Here is a 20,007-nt window from a genome sequence, read left to right on the forward strand (position 1 = left end):
ACTCATACTCTAGAAGCAAACAGAACTTATTAAGATAAAATACATGCTTCTTTCCCAAAGGAAAATATTAAGTATTTGAAAGAAAGGGAAGGAATGGGAGAGTTCTTGCTTTCGACATTTGGTCAACATGATCTGATAATGTTTTAGTCTCTGTACTTAGCATCCTGAACTGATAGAAATTCCTGTCAACATTGTCACACGTACATCAGAAAAAAAACCATTAAAGTACTACTAATTTGAGTCATAGTAAATATTTAAATCCAGTAATGGCAGGCTCCAGGAGGGTAGACTTTGCTTTTGAAATGTTCTGTTAGCTGATATCCTGACTAGCTGTGAGGGCTAAACACTAGATAATAAAACAGTGACCTGTGCTTCAGTGTTCAGTGTGCCTTATGTTATATTTAGGATGTAGATAATGCACATGAAAAAGCTTCATACTCCTGCATAACTTAAATAAGCAAAAGTAAATAATTTCTCCCATGTTTTAGCTGTGTCTCTGTGCTCTCACTTCTTGAATTTACACTTAAGGTTCCAGAGTTCCTGAGCTTCTCACTCCACTGCCTTCCCATTAGTACTAATATACTCAATGGACTTTGCTACGGCCCTTAATGAGAGCAGTGTAGAGACACTAGAAATTTTATTGGTTTGAGGCAGGCACAGATGTTACTGGTTAAGAAAAAACACCTCTGGAGGGAGGGGACAGACACAGACTCCTAGAGAAACGGGAGATGGTAGTGTTCAGTGAAATGGGGAAGATTCTCAGCCTAGATGAAAGGATGAGGGATCAGAAGGACCACATGTAGTGCCCTGAATGAAGCCTGACATCAGTGGAGTGACGCCTTTTGGCTTCAACTACTTTAGTCAAACTTAGTGAATCTGTGTAGTAATATCAACAACAGCTTCAGTCAGACCCTTCCATGGGCTGGTCCCCCTAGCTGTTGTTTATTTTCATGTCTGTTTTCAAGAATCTACTGTTACTTTTCTATTGCACTTTTAGTCCTCTAACATTTCTTTCCAAAATCACAACTTCATACTTCCTGTGTTCCCTTTTCTGTTATGTGAAATATCCTTATATCATTCTCCTTAGTGCACTTTGAAAATACTGTATCTTAAGAATCCTAGATAGATACAGTCTATCTATCATTCATCTGTTCATGTGCAGGCCTCTGAATTTAAGAAATCCAATCTCCAAAGAAAAAAAAACAAACTTGTTTCAGAGGCAGTGCCTATCCTGTTCATTCCCCTATACAACTAATTATGGCAAACATTTCCTTTATTCTTCTAAAATTATCCTGTAACAAAAACAGTTGTTGGGTTTTTTTTCCGTTTAATAACTGAATATAATTACGTCAAATTAAAAAGTGATTGAGGAGAAAATTATTATTGTCTTAGGGTTAGCTCTAAATTCTAATGTCTGATTTTAATATCCAACACAATTGTGTTAGTTGCCATCACACAATATTTTTATATGCAGTAGAAATTTTGTTATCCTTAAAGGCATCTCTGATTAGAATATAGATCATTAAATAGTGTTGTCACATTGTATAACTTGCATTCTTTCAAAGCAGAGAAATAGAGGATAGTCCTTATTGTCACAAGCAATTTCACAAGTCACCTAAAAGCTAAGGTTAAACAAAGTCAACACTGTACATCTGGCATTGTAATGTCCTTTTGAATGTAAGAACTTGGATATATGCCCTGAGTAGCTTGTCCCATTCTGCAAATGTCTGCAGCTCTTAACTTTTCTGTTACTCAGTCTGAGCAAAACCCAGGTTTTATCGTGCAATGATTAATGTCTGGTGTATTGGAATATGCCCATAAGGGAATATTTGTTTTTAAAAGTGATTTTCTGGTTTTGAAATTTATTTTGCTTTACAGTTCTCTGACAGGCATGTTTTATATTTGTGTAAACACATCTGCATGCACACATATACAAGCTTTCTGACAGCTTCTTCAGTTTTTCAGTAAGGTACCCTATGGGGCTACATGACAGAACGATAAATTATAAGTAGTGTTCTTATCAAGCTGTTACCTCTCAGGAAGTATTAATATATACTTCATTTATTCTATCATCCTAATTTTTTAGAAGATGCACAATCAGAAAGTCTGGCAACAGTCAATTGAAATATTTAAATTAACACAAAGAAGAGTACACTCTTTAAAGGAGAAATGATTTATTGATAGCTTAAAAATAATTGTGTTATTACTACATGTCATGTTAGCCCCTTATGACTACTTCTGGAAGACTGCATTACAAAAACCTGATATAATTAGCCCAGTTACTTGTTTAAAGGACTGTAATTGCATTTAAATCAGGAATATATGTATATCTATATATGGATATGCTTGATAAATAAATCTAATTATACTAAGCCAGAAGAGTATATTATTAATTTCAGTGACTGAGGATTGCATAGACATTCTTTCAAAATGGTATACACAGTTTAATTTGAACCTAACTTTTGCAGCTTCTTTGTATAATTTTTGGGCAAAGAGGCATTTTTCTGAGAAGTTGCCTCTTCTGATTCACTGAATTTATGTAGAGGCTATTGTCAGAGCTTCCAGGAAGATGGAAAAGATACAAAGCTATTGAAAATTATTTGTGACATTGCTGAACTACTTGGCCTTGCTTTAACTTGTACCATGCTAACCTCATATGCCACTGGTTACTGCTGAAGAGTTGCTGGGGTTTGAATTTACTTGAAGGTGTGTGTTTGTATTCAGGCACATATATGTATAGTGTAATAATATAACTTCTAGGCAGTTTTTAAAATGGTCTTCTGGAGAAAGAGACAGAGTATATTTCTTTTGTACTTTGAGTAATAAATCACCTAAATTAACTCAGCTGCCTAGTTTACTGTAGCATCCAGAAAATTTTAGTAGAAAGAAGTAAGGTAAACTTGTACACTTTCAGATGTTTCAATTCACTTTGATTTTGCTATTCCTTATGTAGTACCTTGGATTTTATTCTTTAACTGCTAACCTTGTTTGGTTTTTTAAACCTGAAAATACACACCCTGTATTTTTACTTCATCTGCCTTGTCTTCCTCCTTGAGTGTTTTTATCTGTTGTCAGTCAGGAGACTAATGAAATTAAGTGAAGGAAGATGGCCAGAGAAAAGGAATCGACTATGTCCTCAGAAGGAAGACAAGCAAAAATTTTGTCTGTCAAACTGAGTTTAAGCTATAGGAAAGACAAAATATTTTTCATTTTTATCCTTCCCAAAAGCTGCATTCTTCTTGATTCTTCTTAAAAGACAAGATGTGAATATTTCTGGAGCACCATACTTGGTTGTAATGCAAAGTTTGTCCTGATCTAGTACTTTGTTCTAGAGTATTGTATCTGTTGACAGAACAGAAAGCCTGGATGGGCTTCAAGCAGGATAGAATCAAGAAACCTGATGGGCTTGCCCCCCATCCTGCACAAGAGCATATTTGGGCTCATGCTTATTTGAAATGTGGCATGCTGCTTCATACTGCAGACTTCAGTATATATACTAAAAAGCTAAATGAAGTTCAGTATTACTTTACCCTGGCTAGCAGATCTGCCTGTGAAGGTTGGTGCTGCTCCTGTTGGTCTCCAAAGTACTAGGCAGTCCTAACACAAGCTATGAAACCTCCCAGTCTGCCACCCCTCAAAAATTCACCCACCACAGTTAAGAGCTCTTTTATTAATTGTTCCAGCTGAAAACTCCACTTGTGCTGTGGGTCATATCTTGTGAGCTTTTGGAGCTGAATTTGTGTAGGGAATGCTTAAATTGTAACAGATATTTTCATAGCAGTGGTATAAAAGCTTTAAAAACTACTTTTTAAGTGAGTCTGTAATATATGTGACCATGTCAGCATTCCAGAATATGCTGGTTAGAAACACTTTCACATCCAGTGAGACTTAGGAGGTTGTGAGTGCAGTCACCAGTTCTGCTTTTCCTCCACATCTATTATTAATCCATATTGTCCCTGAAGAAATCTTACTCAGCTCTGTAACTTACACTACAAAAAACCAAAGGAATTATGAAATAGTTGGAGTGTCACTCCTAAAAAGCAGTTTTTAAACACTGTTTCAGTTCTAAAGATTTTTCAAAGGGACTGGATACGTTTCAGTGAATATTTGGAATAAAAAAAAATTTAGCTCAAAGAAATTTTAATAATATTTTGAATTATTGATGCCAGAGGTGTCACAGTACTTCCAAAATTCTGGGTGGTAGGCCACTAGCAAAGAGAATTGTGACTATTTTGCACCCATTTGTTATAAGCAGTGGAGAAAAACACCTTGGAAACATAAAAAAGCTATTGTAAATGAGTAAAAAGGAAGACAATCTAGTTGCTGTGTTCAGATGCAGAGTATCCAGAGCCCTGATGCGGATCCAGATGCAGACCTTTCCAGAGAAGCTTACAGAAGTGAGGAGGTCTAAAGGAGACAGCAATGAGGCAGCAGAACAGTAGATCTAGATGTCAGGAAATGAAGACAGATGAGTAACTGAATACACACATATGTGTATCAGAGTGGTGGAAGGGAAGTAATAATGACGTGCAGTTGGAGGAGGAAAGGAAAGTTGGGCAGGGGAAGGATGGAAGAGGAATCTAATTAAGGGAGTGAGGGGCCAAGGTAGGTGCTTATTATTTTCTAAAAACCAAACCAAGTTTTCCTACCAAGTCCTTATGAAGCTTGATGTTATACATTTTTTGAATCAGAGCAATAATTTATGAAAAGTTTAAGGATGGAGAGAGAGAATACAGATTTTTATTTGTTTTTGACATGAAGCTCTCACTTCTGGTCAAGTTATTGTGACCTCAGGAGTTACTGTGTTTGGCAGAGAAATTCCTACAACTCCAATGCCTCGATAATTTGAGTTTAATGTGGTACTTCACTCAAAAGGCTTTGAGCATACACAATTGCTGTATTCATTTGGAAACAGTAGATTGTTAAACTATGCTGAACAGATCATAAGCCTGCCTCCTGTACGGACAGTGAGATCTTCTTTGTTCTTTCCTTCCCAAGTTCTCTAAATCAGAAAGGCAATAGAAGGCATCTTCTTTGCAATGGGTTTCTTTCAGGAGAGATCTTTAGGAAGTGTAATAAGGCTAGATGCAGAAGTGAGCTAGATAAGGAAAGCCTGCAGCATGGGGGTGAGACTCTGGGGAAGGACAGCCAGTGCAGAATTGCCATCACATTGAAGTTACCATTCATGCTTTCCCAGAAGCAGAGCCTGAAGCAACCTTCCTCAACTTAACAGACTGTGTTTCTTGTGGTGTTGAGCTTAGAGATGCGATGAACTATTTCACTGAAAGAAAGTGTGGATGTTTTTTTTTAAATCCAGTGTTTAAAATTCAACATTTCAGGTTGCATTTGAACGAGACATCCCTCTCCTCCTCCCCCTTCTTTTTAGTATAATGCAACTTCATCTCTTCTAGATTTTGAATCAAAGCATGGGGTTGGTGGACACTATTTAACTCATGCTGCTGACAACATTAATTTATTATAATATCCCAAGTGGTACTGATGGCTTAACTGAAGATGAAGCAAATCCAACAAATAGCCTTTGTGTTAAGCCAGGGTCTTAAGAGCCAGTAGGTGCATATACATGGAAAGTAATGTGTAGTTGTCTTAGCATGCTAGCAGACTTCTATTTGAAGTAGGGGTGTTTTACTTTGGTTTCTATAACTTTATATAGGAAAAATGGTTTCCAGGAAACTGTCCTTTAGTGCACATGATTTGCAATAGGATTGTGTTGAGTTTTTTTCCTCTTGAGGGACATCACAGCAGCACTAAGTTTTCTTAATATACTGTTCAGTCATTTGTTTGGTATTATTTACTGAAATTCAGTAAAAGTGTGCATCAATAGCCTAACATTGCAGAAGTATCTATTGGCCATCTCTCAACCTGGCTTTTTTTTAAACATACATACAATTCTGAAAGCCATCCCATAGCATTAAGTGGTATTTAGGCAGCTACTTGTTAGTATCCTGCAATCTTTCTACTTCAGCTGAAATTTTGTTATGTTTTAGAAATTGGTTCAAAGTGGATTTGTGTGTGAGCATGAGTTGCTAAACAAGGGTCTTTGTTAGACAAGGTTGTATCAGAACACAGTTGTCAATCAGGCAGTGGGCAAATAACATTATCATATGGTCAAATGTGTGTTTTTTAAGAATGCATTTTGAAGAGTGATGTGTTTTAAGTATGGTTTACATAACTTTTTTGCACAGAAGTCTTGAAAGGTAATTTACCTGTTTTTTAACAGGATTGAGTGGAAAACAGGGCCTATAACAGAAAGAAGGTCTTTCAACAGCATCTATTTTATAAGGACATAGTCTAGCTAGCACCTAAGGACATAGTCTAGCTTGACGTAACTTGTCTCAGTATTTGCAGTGGTGAGCAGTGGCAATGAAGGCTTCATATTCTAAGGAAGTCTTAGGTATTGGAAATTAGCAGATTTCTTAGTATATCTGTATGTTTGAAATTACTCCTGAGGTTATATCTGTATTGAGGGCTTAGAATATAAGCTTTGATGAAAGTTTCCATGTGTTTAGTGTGATTTGCTGTTCAGGTAACGTTTTAATTTTCTTGTTCAATAGAGGTAATAGGTTTTTATTTTAAATGGTGAAATATCACGTATACTAGCCTTTTTAAGTATGTTTTCCCCTGTCTTAATAAATGTCAGTCTTTCATCTAGAAGTAACCATACTCCATACAACATGTCAGTTTGTTCTTTCAACCTTTGCTTATTTTCCTGTGGACATTTTCCTGGGTGCAGTGATTTTTCTCTGAAGATAGACAGTGGGTCACAGAGGCTGCCCATGAGCCCCATTGCAGGAGTGGTGGGCGGTGTGGCAGCGCGTGTGCCGCTGCTCAGGAATTCTGCTCCCTCCCTGCCCCGGCAAGGCTTTAGGAGCCATGTGCAGGGTGGTTCCTGGCTGGGGCTGTGCCGCTCCGGCTGCGCGCTCATCCCGCGCTGTGCGCTGCCAGCCCGCGCTGCCGGGCTGCGGGACGCCTGTAGCGCCTGCTGGGGCTTCTGTTCAGGGCTCTGCAGGGGCCCTCTGCAGCAAGCCCCTGCTGAAGACCTCAGCTGTCACTTTGATTGTGGGTTTGCCCTTTTTGATTCTCTCTGTGAGACAGCAGAGTGCCTGGAGATTTGTTTTGAGTGGTCTGAACTTGGTGAATATAGTTAGTAAGAAGCTGACCAAGGTCACCATCCTGTAAGTGAGCTTATTTATCACTGTAGACATGAAAAACTTTAATCATATGTGACCTGCCTGCTTGGTATGAAAGCTTTTTGAGTCAGTTTGTGACAGGTTAGTGTCAAACATTACAAAAGCAGCACATAGCAGCCGGTACATACATTTCTCTGTGCATTTTTCAGTTCATCTTCTGCATTTCCTGTACAGTTTTGATGGCTGATAGTTCTCTTCAAAATCTGTTTTTTAAGTAGAGCTGCAGCTTTTCATAGAAATGAAAAGGAGGTTATACAAAGAAAATTTAAATAATTTAAATGTATATTTCAGTATTTGAAAGAAATTGTATACCATAGTAATATCTGTATGCAGAAGTTTTAGAAGAAAAAAGTGGTGTGCATGTGCCAGTGTTTAAAGACATAGACAAACATTAAAATAGTTTTATTTTTATATTGTTTCTTTTCCTTAAATGAGTGTAGCTGTTATAACTGGGGTGAGTTAGAAATGGAGACTTCTTGGCTTTTATAACAGTGTGTAAACAGTTTGAAGGGATCTTAGGCCTATTTCTTGTCTGGATCTTGTCTGTGGTAATATTTAAAACTCAGTTAAAGTAGATGTTACATGTACTGTATCCACTTTATGGTTAAATCAGCACATGGTTGGGTGTGTGTGTGTATGATATAAAGCAGCAAAAACTTGAACATGCTGGTTGGGTTCTGTTTGCCTTGGCATTGTTTAACAGTTTTGATGAAGTTCCCTAAGAAATTTGTGCCTTTTGGGGATGTGCCAAAGGATTAAGGGAGCACCTTCACTTGCATTGGTTTTAAAAAGTGTCAGATGGGATGCCCCTTTTAACTTCAGGTCTAATTTTCATTCCAGACAAAATGAAAGAATAATTGAAGATAAGCTTGAGTATCGGAAAGCTCACCTTTCTTCCCCAGACATGAGTTGGTCTAATAAAATGTACTAGCACTGCCTACAGATCAAGACTGCTGTAATTTATGCCATTTAGCATAGCTTATGGGAGCTTGGATCTAGTCAACAAATGTGATAGAGTGTTTTGATGAAATCAGAAGCATTTGGTAAAATAACTAAGGTAGATATAGTGGTTTGGAATTTATTTTTTTTAAGTATGCCTCTAGACAGTGTTTGCACCCGGCATCCTCACTGTTATGTAGTGACAGTCTCTAGTGCAGCATTTCTCAATTAAAGACAAGTGTAATATAAGAATTGAAAAACAATGGTAATTTGAGACTGGTGTGGGTTTAGTGTGGAAGTCCTAAGAAAAAGCTTATCTTCATGATTTGCCTGTGTGATGCGATGAAACTTAAATACTTCCACAGAGAGGGAAATCGCTTTAATGAAAGCTTAAACCTCAGAAACTTCAGAGTTAACTTACTATCAACAGCAGTGCATCATGAATGTCAAGACTAATGGAGTTCTGTCCACAATAAAGATGTGCCCCTAACTCTTGATTGGTACTATATCTAATGGGAAAAGAAGATTCTAATTCTCAAACAAACAAATAAACAAAAAAGAGCTTAAAGAAATTTTAAGCTAGCACCCGTATCATAACTGGTATTGCTGTGTCATTTCCTTTTTAGAAAAGACTAGAATATACTCAAGGTTTCCAGAAAACACATTATCAGACATTAAAATCACCAAGTTTACAAATACATAAAATATATTTAGTTCTAGTTTGATTAAAGTGATCCACTCCTCAGTCACCTGAAAAAAAAAATCAGATTTTTATGGGGTGAGGTTAAAGAGTGGAAGTTAAGTATAGTCTTTATTCTTAATGTTAATCTTAACATCTAATTAATGTTAATTGAATGTTATTCTTAATTATTAGTTAATTTTAAGGTTTAGAATAATATGTAATTTTAAATAGTCTCCTTGGTCTTATAAGCAGGAAAAAATTACTGGAGTGTCTTGTGCAAGCAATGAAATATATTGTAGTGGTCGCCAAGATGGTAATGAAAAACCTGTGGTCATCTCTTTTGAAGTGAGCTTTGTATAGCACCTTCATGGCTGTATTCCACTGATCATACCAGCAGTCAGTTTTAGCTGTGTAATGTTTTCTGTGGAACTGACAGGTTGCTGCAGGGATGTAGATACTAGAGAAGGATGAGTTTTGTGTGGCATGGTGGATTGTTATTACTACAAAAATACAGTGTATCTTTTTCCTATAATTGCATCTGTAGATCAGAAGCCAAGAAATAGGGGTCAAACATGGAAGAAATTATTCTTCCACCCATTTTATCCAACTGTAATACAGCCCTTTAGAGTCATGATCCTGAATTCACCAAGTTAGGTAGGACTAGGTAACAGCATGCTTTGTCATGTGTTAAATAATTGCTACCTGGATAGCTATTAAAAGTCAATAACATGAAGAACATAAAAGCATGATTATTTCAGGTTTGTCCTTGAAATGTGAATCAAAGTTTATGTTCATTGTGCAAATGAGTCATTGCAAGAATGAAGAGAGCACTAAAGGGTATCTCTGCTTTCTCTCAACTGTTTGTGCAGGTTAAGTAAAATTGTTATATAAAGATTTTTTGAATCAAATATTAGGTTTGCCATCTGGAGAGAAGGAAATAAAAATAAAGAGTAGGTAAATAAATCCTTTTAGTGTTTCAGTCATTGAAAAAGAGATGGAAATAAAGACCCTCTGTAGAGTTTCCATAAAAATACTAATGGCCAAAATTTTTTACTGTCTCTTGGACCATTTTTCATAGCTTTTACCTTTGAAATGTGTTCATTTAAATCTATGTGGCCTCTTCTTGTAAGTTTTGATTTGGTGGATTTTTTAGCTTAGGAGGGAAAAGTTCTTTTGTGGGTCCAGAAAATGCTTTCTGAGTACAGTCTCTGTTTTATAATCTATGAACTCTGTTCCTTGCCCATCACTAGAAACGTATTATAATGTCTGTGAATGTGTATTCCTCTTCCTGCAATCTTACATATCCTTGCATGAAGCAGGCAAGATTTTTTTGGACATCTTATTTACAATATATATACACGCAAAGTTTCATTATGGTGTACTAAAAAAAATTTCCAGAATGACATTTGTTGTTGTATTAGCTTCTTCAAGCTGTATTTTAAAGATGTGATATACTAAAACCTTAGTTCCGCAAATATAAAGGTTTCTTAGATAGAACTCTTGGCATCTTTATCTTTTTCCTTCATATTAAAAGAAAATCTGAAAGGAGATTCTACCTGAGCATATTTAACACCATCTCCATGACAACCAGCTAATTAATCGCTATCAGTCTGGCTTTGGTCCTCTTCAGTGGACTGATACTCTCCAGCTTTTTTTCACATATCTTCTGTGTTTTCCATGAAGGTCATTTATTTAGTGACATTATGTCTTTGGGAATAAAAGCTTTTTAATACAAGAAACAATTTTCTTTAAAGCATGTTAAATGTACCTGTGGTTTCCTCTCAGTTTTGCTTCCTGCACACTAGTAGGGATATTTTAAGGTTAGAGTTTTGGGGCTTTTTCCCTCTTCTTGCTTTTTATGAAATTTCCATCTTTTTCCTTTTGGGTATGAGGGTTCTGTCGTACATTATGACTGTGGCCACATTGCAGTACAGAAATGTCCAAGCTAAGTTTGCATCTAAGTAGTGTAGTAAGTAGGAATGGGCTAAGGGTTCAAGTAGTTCCTTTGCTTCTTGGGACAAATTTGGCTTGTCTGAGCCTCTGTTGCTGCATTGCTGAAGGTATTCATGCTTGCTTGTGTAAGTCACCACTGCAGTATCATACAGTCAGAGTTTCTGCAATGTTAGAGGTATTTGGAATCAATCAACATACCTGTCATGGCTATTGCACAATTTTTAACATTTATAAATTTGGTTAGAAGGCCTGATAATAGTATTGATGTTGCAAGTAATTGCAAATTTTCCCCTATGACAGCAGTCTTCAGCCTGTGAACTGTGAGAACTTAACATCTATAGAATGGAATGTCTGTAGGTGCTCAGATCAACTGTCCATATAGCTCAATATTCTGTGGTTCCTAACAGACTCTCATAGAGGATACTTGTAGGGACTTGTTGGACTCGACTGTCCTACAAGAGACAAGAGATAGGGTAAGGTTGTGCAGGATATTTCCCCCAGAACATTTTTCTAGTCTTCACCTGTCTGTGGCTAAAGAGTTCAAAGTTTACAGGCAGTAAAAAGAATGAAAGCTGAAGCTAGGAAAGAAATGTATTTCTCCATCCTGAACACATCTTGTATTTTCAATTTTTTGTTTTGTTTCTGAATGACTATTCACTGCCTCTGACAAATTAAATATGTTTATACATATGAATTTATACACATTATGTAAATAGAGTATATCCCTCAATCCTGCAGTCTCCTTTTCACTGGCACATGTTTAGTTCCAATCCTTGTTTTCCTGTCATGTCTCATGGATGTATTATTGTTTGAAGTTATTCCATATATTTACTCTTTGGGTGCCGTATTTTTTGCAGATAGTTTGTGAGACACCTTAATTATCTGTGTAATTTAGTAGTACTTCTAAAAGCTGGATATTGATGTTCAGGTATAGTTAAGAACTCTTGAAGATTCAAATAGTACATTAAAAGAATGGTACTTATTTAGTAGATTTGTGTATTAAAGCAAGAGAAGAATCTGTATTTTGACTGAATATTTTATATATTGTTGAAAGTAAGAAATGCATATAACATGCAGTTAAGCTGGTTTTAACGTGTGCAAAAAACAATAAAGAAAGCAACAATGTTTAGGCAACTCCTTTATTTTTCTTCACATGTATTGAGCAAACAAAATAGTTTCAGAAAGGTGAGATGAACTGGGAAGGGCCGGAAATGATTTGTGCTATTTCCCTCATTAGTTGTTTTTAAAATTGTTTTTTATCAGTTTGTGTAAGAATGTATAAATGAAGATAATAGATATGGATATTTTACATAATAAATGACTAAGGATATTGATCTAAGCGGCTCTGAGCAGTTTAGTACTTGGGATTTGTATGAAGTGAAGTGGTGTCAGGAAACTTACACAGAGTTGGAAATGAGTTGAGCTGCAGAAGTGACCATAAAGATATGAAGATGGTTTTTTTTGTACTAGATTATGTCTACTCCAAACCATTTTCATTCAGCTGCTTACTTGACATTGTCATGTATCTGGATTTAGAATGACATATTAATGATTTTCTCTTTTCTTCTTTGCCTTTTTTTTTCATTGTTTTGTTTGCTCCTGACATGCTACTGAACTATTGCATATGAAGATTGCTGTGTTCACTGTATCCTGGCTTGCTTGTTCTGTGAATTTCTCACCCTCTGTAACATTGTTCTGGGACAAGCGTCCTGTGGCATCTGCACGTCGGAAGCGTGCTGCTGTTGCTGTGGGGACGAGATGGGGGATGACTGTAACTGCCCATGTGACATGGACTGTGGCATCATGGACGCCTGTTGTGAATCTTCAGATTGCTTGGAGATCTGCATGGAATGCTGTGGGATCTGCTTCCCATCGTGAAAATTTATCCCTTTCTATTTTATTCTCTATAAAACTGGAGAGCTTTTCTTTAAGTAAATTTGAAGAAAGACAAGGTAAGATTTTCACACTTGCACTGTTAATTCCCTTTATATAAATATTTTTTTTTAAAAAAGCAATCCTCAAATCTGTATTCTAATACAAATTGTATAGTTTTGTATGTGAAACTAAAGCTACATTCCAGCTTCCTTTTGGCTTTGCAAATGGAAGAGTTTATTGAAAGTGAATTATAGGCCTGATACTGCAGGCCATATGAAGGCAAAATTCCCATTTGAATCGAGTGATAGGTTTTGGTCAGAGAACAGACTGTAAGGCAAACCTTAAGTATTTGCCTTTACCTACTTTAATGTTTAAACACTCAAATGCCTCCATGCATAACATGCCTTTACAGGCATTCTGAAAATCAAGATATCTCTGTTTCTCTCTCTTTGGGTTGAAAGCAACTTTGCTCCGTTGTTTTAAACTTAATTCAAAAGCCAGAAGTCTTGCACTGGTTTTGCTATAGCGGTCATGTCGGCAATATGTCTTTTGTTTTGAATATCTCATTGATTAGAGAGCAGTTCCTGGTATTTCCCATTGCTGAGATTATCTGACAATCTAAAGTAAAATAAAAGTTTTGCCCTGGGCTAGAAGAGTACCAGGATTTCTTTGTCATCAGTCAAGACAGAATAGACACCTTATCATTTTAGTTCAGTACTATGATTACTTGAAATGCTTTCTCTTAAAAGAGACTTTGGAAATCTGTGTAGACATGAAACACATCCTCAGAGTAACCAACTAATAGACTAACGATACTTCAAAAATTGGCTATTAGAGGAAAATTATTAGAAGTTAACTCAAGAATCTAAACTAGTGCATAAAGTGGTGGCCAGTGGCCACCAACCAGTGGCCTGATCATGGCCCTTTGTGGCTTTGGAGCCAGTGTTACATAACTTACTGTTTATTTCTTTATGGTGTAGGAAAGATCTACAGAGGGTTGTAGAATTTAAACGGCATAAAAACAAATTTAAATTGACTTTATTAAGGAATTCTTTCATATTCTTACATGCAAAAAGCAAGTGAAAAATGTTTATTCTCAGATACATTTTAAATGTTATTTTTAAATAACTGTGTAAAAAAAGATCATATAAAAATATATGCTTTAAAAATAAAAGGACTGGTATTTAAAATATTTGAAAAATACAGTTAGGATCTGTTGGACCTAACTGTATATTCCCTGTTCACGCCATTAAGGTTTTCCAAGAAATATCTCTCTTTTGTAATTGTAATTGTCGAACACAAAGAGGTTTGTGGCATTCCCAGATTTAGGGAATCAGTCCACCCATTTTCTTTACCATCTGCTCATTTCTACCCTCCAGGTGTGTAGCTCACAAACTGTTCTTTGTAAACCACCCACATATCTTGATCTCACATACTTAAACTTTCCTGTTTACACTCCAGGTATTCCATTTGTAGAGCATAGATTTGTAGATGTCCTAAATTCAGTTCTTGTTACAGGAGTCATCAATAGCCAATAGCATGTGTGTTGAGTGAATTGGCCATAAATGTCTCTTTCTACTATAGTGAATTCAGTTTATGCAAATGTGACAAGCTAAAGATCACAGGAGTGTGAAGCTAAGTCGACAAATGGTCTGATATTAACCAAAGCTGCTTCTTGTGAACACTGACTAGTAGTGCCTACTACTGCAAGTTATCACTGAAGCCAAATCCTTAACTCTGCTAGGGAGCTGGGAAGTGTTACATTTTGCCTTAGCATATGCAGTATTGTGGTGTATTCTGATGCAATGCAGATTCACCCTCAGAGGGTTTCCTAATCTGTTTTTTTGATAGTTACTACAAGTATTATTCTTATTATGTTTTTTTTTCTTGCCATATATTGGGCCAGATTCTGATCTGTATTCCATAAACTAAGTGCATTTCTATTCATGTCAGAATTTTTTATTGGTTAAATTCCAGTTAGAGAGCACAAAAATATTATGGTAATAGGCAGGCTAATAAGGAATAATATAGTTAAATTGATAAATTCCCAGTGCTCAGAATCAGGCTCATGGGGCTCAATTATGACTCCTAAAAGGCTGAACCACATTGGGAAGGGGGAAGAGGTGCCTTGGTTGAGTGGCATTGCCTGGAGGCATTTTGTCTTTGTAAGGCATAATGCCTCTGGGGAAATTGGGGGCATCACAGTGAGCATTGGGACTCAATGCACCTTGGAAAAAGTCTAGACAGTACTTTGTCCATTGTAGGTGTGTGGTTGACACCGTGGTTGTGGGAACATGTTCTCTGGGGCTAGACAGCACCATGAACTGTCTTTCCTCATGTCCTTCTGGTCACAGAGGTGAATTAGGGCTGTTTCTTGTCTGATTGTGCTTTTGGGACAGGGAAGAGGACTCCCTGTCTCTTGTGCTGCCCCAATGTCCATGCCCTGCTGGAACAGGTCCAGTTCTGTGCTTGGAAAATGCACATTTGTTATCATGCTTTTAGTGAATGCTAGATCTTACTAAAAATTACTTTTACCACAGGTTGATATGGTTAAAAAAAAAAAATAAAAATACCAATCTAGGGAGTTATTTTCCTGTGTAAAAGTTATCTTCAGAGTTTGTCCTGCACAAGGCCTTGTTTCTACTTACTGGAACTTAGTGGGTTTTTGATTTATTGAAATTATAAAAGCAATAATTATGAGAACTTTGTTCATGCATATGTGTATATACTTTTTCTCACACACCTGGATATGCACACACAGATATGTCTTTTCCCACTTTTTTTGTGAAATACAAGGAAGTGAAAATAGTGTTATTACAGACAATTGAAAAAAATAAAAAATTGTGTATTTTGTTTGACATTTAAATGTAATCTGCTGCTGTTTGTCATAGAGATATTAGCACTTTTGAAAATGTATCTTTATAGCAGAGAATATTAGCATGTAGTTTAAGGAATTCCTTTCAATATTTACATCCTTAAATTCTGTTTTGTAATTTTCACTCTATAATCAGTCTTGTAAGCACCTTTTGTAATAAAAAAAAAACAGAATCAGAAATCAAATGTGAAAATAGAGTTTAAATAAAATGAAAACATTAGAATTTAATTGTCTATTTTATAATAGTACTTGTGAACTTGTACAGTGTTTCAGTTTATAGTTCTGCAAACTGGCCCATTTGAAAGACATGATGTTTGTACTTTATATCAATTGGATGTGCTACTTGCAAACACTATTTTGAAATAAAGATCTTTATTTTGAAACTTTTGGTTATCACTCTTTAGTAGTCTTGCCTTGTTACTCCTCTGAAGAATAATTTAATGTCTTTTTGTGTTTTTTCTTCTACTTTAACCCTTGGGTAACTTGCACAGAGGGTGAATCGGTGTACAAGTTGTCTTACAAGTGGAGCTGAGCCAACTCAGGCACTAGAAGCTGTGCTAACATGAAGCCTCCAGCAGGAAAAAAGTTTGTCAGTAAGACGGAAAATTCATTCCTTGGTGAAATTGGATTAATTAGGTGAAATTATGGTAATGATTAAATTTTATCAAAATGAAAGTTATTTTAATACATCCATTGCAAGTCTTCAGTTTACTAAAAACAAGCTGAACTAGGAGTGCAATTGGCTCTTAGTATTCATATTATTTTTTTTTCATGTCAGCTTAAGCTGAGTGTGAACATCTTATAATACTTTAAAACTGCAGAAACTGCATGTCTGCAGTCTTTTGCACTAATTTTTCTACATCTATACCACCATAGAGGGTCAAAAAAACTTGCTTCTCTGGCCATTACAGAGGAAAGATGATAAAACTGGCAGAAATTGTGTTTGAGTGTGTATCATGAAGTCTTGCATTGAGACTGTGCACCAAAATAATTGTTTTAGTAAAAGAACTTATAAACGCATAGAAAAAATAGCATCATTTGACACCTATTTTAGTTGGTCTAGCCAGTATCCATAATACATAAGATTTGTAGAAAAAAATGGCTCCTGTGAAGAAGGATCAGGAACATTCAGGAGTTTTGGATTGATTAATGGGTCTATTTCAGTCATAGTTCTCATGTTAAGAATTGTATGTTGACTTAGATGAATCACTGATTTTAAAATATTCTAAAAGAGAAAATTTCCTGAGTTCTTCCCACACTTGGACTTTTTTTACATTATCTTAATGTATCTTATGGTTGCAATATTTGATGTATATTCTTGGAGGGCAGTGCCAATTGTATTGATGTATCTCCATGTTAAAGCTTTTATTGTCTTCAGTCTTGTAACTTTCTAAAAGGAAACAGATCATAGAATGAATGATGTATATGAAATCTTACTCTTGGCACCAAAATTAAGTTAAACATTAGAGAAATATCTCCCTAGTGTCTTGTCTTAGTGTTTGAGTGCCTGCCTACACCACATACTGGAAAACTCAACCACGTGTTGATGGTAACAGTAGTAGCTCTAGAATCCGACAGACATTAATCTTGCGTTTTCCCTTACCTTCCAAACCTTCTGCCAGCTCTTAGCACTTCCAAAGAAAGCAGGAAGACCTTAACTCAATTTTAACACTGAAAGAAGTTCAGTAAAAATAATACGCTGCACTCACTTCCAAGATGCACTTGTTTACTGTACTCAATGCACTTGAATGTGAAGTTGATTGCTTGTACAAAGTTTAGCCTACTCTTAAACACTTGCTGATGCTATTTACCAGTGATTTGGTGCTAGTGTCGTAAAAGGATGGGTTTTCTCACCTTTCGAAATCTTTAATATGATGGGCTTTTTCTACTATAGTTGGAAAGAGAACATTCTCTGAATTATCAGTCTGCAAAACGGGCAGATGTTTAATTAGATGTTCTTAATGTCTTTATGGTTTTTAATCATAGGTTCATAGAAGGGCTTGAGCTGGGAGGGACCTTAAGCATCATATGATTCCAACCTGCTTGCCATGGGCAAGGACATCTTCAACTAGATCAGGTTGCTCAGAGCCCCATCCAACCAGGCTTTCAACACTTCCAGGGGTGGGGCATCCACAACTTCTCTGGACAACCTGTTTTCATGCCTCATCACCCTCACATTGGGAATTGCTTCCCAATATCTAATCTAAACCTCCCCTCTTTCAGCTTAAAGCCCATTCCCTTTCATCTTATGACTACATGACCTTGTAAATAGTCTCTCTCCATTTGCCTTTTAGGCTCCCTTCAGGTAACTGGAAGACTGCAGTTAGGCCACCCAAAAGCTCCTTTTTTCAGGCTGAACAATTCCAATTTTCCTATCAGTTCAGCACACTTCATAAAACACTGTGTACAATCTTGTTTTCTTATTCTATGTATGCATATTATAGCATTTGTTAGTACATTTCCATTCAGTACTCATAAAAAGGGAATGTAAGACTGTATAATACCTTTTATACATTTTATAGTGCCCTACTGATTTTTATTCTGGTATGCGTATGCTATTTTAACTGACAAAGTACTCCACTGTAATTGGGGCTCTTTATATCATCTCAGTAGGGTATGTAATTGGTGCCCAAGCACTACACAATTCCTCTTCAATCAGTGATGTAGGATTCAGAAATTTGTCTCATCTCCAAGTTGCACAAAGTGACCACACTGTGAATATGCTGTACTCCAATATATTTCATGTTACACTCCTACTTTTTGAGGCACCAGATTCACAGTGTCCTGCCTTTGTTTCCTTAGCTTTTTTTGCAAGGTAGTATGTTTGGTTTTGTTTTGCTTTTAAATTTTGTTCAAAGAGAATTGAAAGGGTCTTCATTATGGAAATCTGGGACAATATCAAGATACATGTTGCATTGTAAGTTGTTTCTTCATTTTTTCTATGTTCTCTGTTATATGCAACTTCTAGTCAGAGACTTGTAAAAATGATGTCTTTGGAACTTTGGACTTAGTATCTAAATAGCTGAAGCTCAATAGTGTTGAAATATTTAAAAACGAAAATGAATTGATTATGTCTTTCTTGCTTAAATAAGGCGCCAGAAGTTCTATCAAGATGGATTCCGCAGAATTTTGCAAACTGACAATCTTTAAAATAGTTCTGCTTACAAGAATAAACTAGCATGTTAGTTTCAAACTAGCACATTTGAGAGTGGCAATATATATATATTATATCTGTATATCTGTGTGTGTGTATATGTATATATATATGCTAGTTTTTTGATTCAGAGCTATCTTCAGTTACTGAGGACTAATTAAGAACAAGCAAGAAAGAATAAATGTATTAAACAATGAGATATTTCTTTCCTCCCTAGGAAATGCAACTCCATTTGTCTGTTTCTTCATATGAGGAGGAGACACCTTGATTACATATTTAATGTAGACTAACAGCAGTGGTTTAGAATCCACAATAACTTCAAGGTCATTAGAAGCAGCATGTGAAGGATAAAGGGAAATGTGTTACGAGGTTCCCACTACTCTGGACAACTGCTGTCTCTGCCTCAGTAATCTGCTTTGCAACTACCAAGCTTTCATGGGGTTAAGTGTAAGAAAATTAGGATATCCGTGACTGAAATTTTATATTCACTCTTGTTTCTTCAGAAGGAGTAATTAGACATATTTACACAATTACATTTTAGTAAACTATTATGTCAGCTTAACTATAACACATATTCTGGTTAAAGTACATTAAACAGCGATCCAGAAGCAATTTAGCTGCAGAAGGCATTATTTTCTATCTAATTATTTGCAAATTAATGAATAAAATTAAATTCCAATCACTGAAAAAATGAGGTAATGGTGAGAATCAGAACTACATATTAGTTAAAGCTATGCAATGCATAACAGAATTAAAGCCGCCTTTTATTCAAATTCAATGCTTAAAAAAGAACAAATCCATCATCTTGAAATTTGACTTGTAGCTTGACATTAAAAATAATATGAGTAGAATTTTCAGTGGGGTAAGCACAAAACTAGTTCAAGTAGTGTCACTCTCAATTAATGTACTCAGGTGCTGTGCCCATTAAAATTCCCACTTGTGGGTTCAGCTCTCTATGCAAATGGGGTCATTACCTGGAGAATTTAATTGGGTATGACACTGGGAGTAGGAATTTTCCTTTCAAAATAAACCTTCTTGCACACATTTTCACTAGAAATTTGATTGTTACATATACTTCATATTGTTTGGCTCTATAAATATTTACCAAAATTGAGAATGTCCTCACTTACTTATTCTTTTACAGGTAATTCATAATGCATCAAAATGATTTTTAAATTGTTCCATGTATTGCATATGCAAGTCTTGTTACAAAATCTGTGGTGAAAATCTCTTTTCTTTTTTGGTGTTAAAATGGTAATTTTGCATGTATCACATACCTTTAAAGCTGATATTAATTTCTATAATGTCTGAAAGCAGATCC

The 20,007-nt window shown here is 35.9% G+C and overlaps 1 protein-coding gene across 2 annotated transcripts in view; it reads left to right on the forward strand.

The window, feature by feature from the left end:
- The window catches only part of MDFIC (MyoD family inhibitor domain containing), a 50,403-nt gene extending 34,488 nt beyond the window's left edge, over positions 1–15,915 (forward strand). For both annotated transcript variants that reach the window (XM_066550532.1, XM_066550533.1), the window contains exon 5: positions 12,413–15,915. In XM_066550532.1, the coding sequence (XP_066406629.1) occupies positions 12,413–12,660 (248 nt within the window). In that variant the 3' untranslated portion in view covers positions 12,661–15,915. The remainder of the gene's footprint in view (positions 1–12,412) is intronic.
- The last annotated feature ends 4,092 nt before the right edge of the window (positions 15,916–20,007 follow it).

Source organism: Molothrus aeneus, chromosome 5, assembly GCF_037042795.1.
Source record: "Molothrus aeneus isolate 106 chromosome 5, BPBGC_Maene_1.0, whole genome shotgun sequence".
NCBI classification, from domain to species: Eukaryota; Metazoa; Chordata; class Aves; order Passeriformes; family Icteridae; genus Molothrus; species Molothrus aeneus.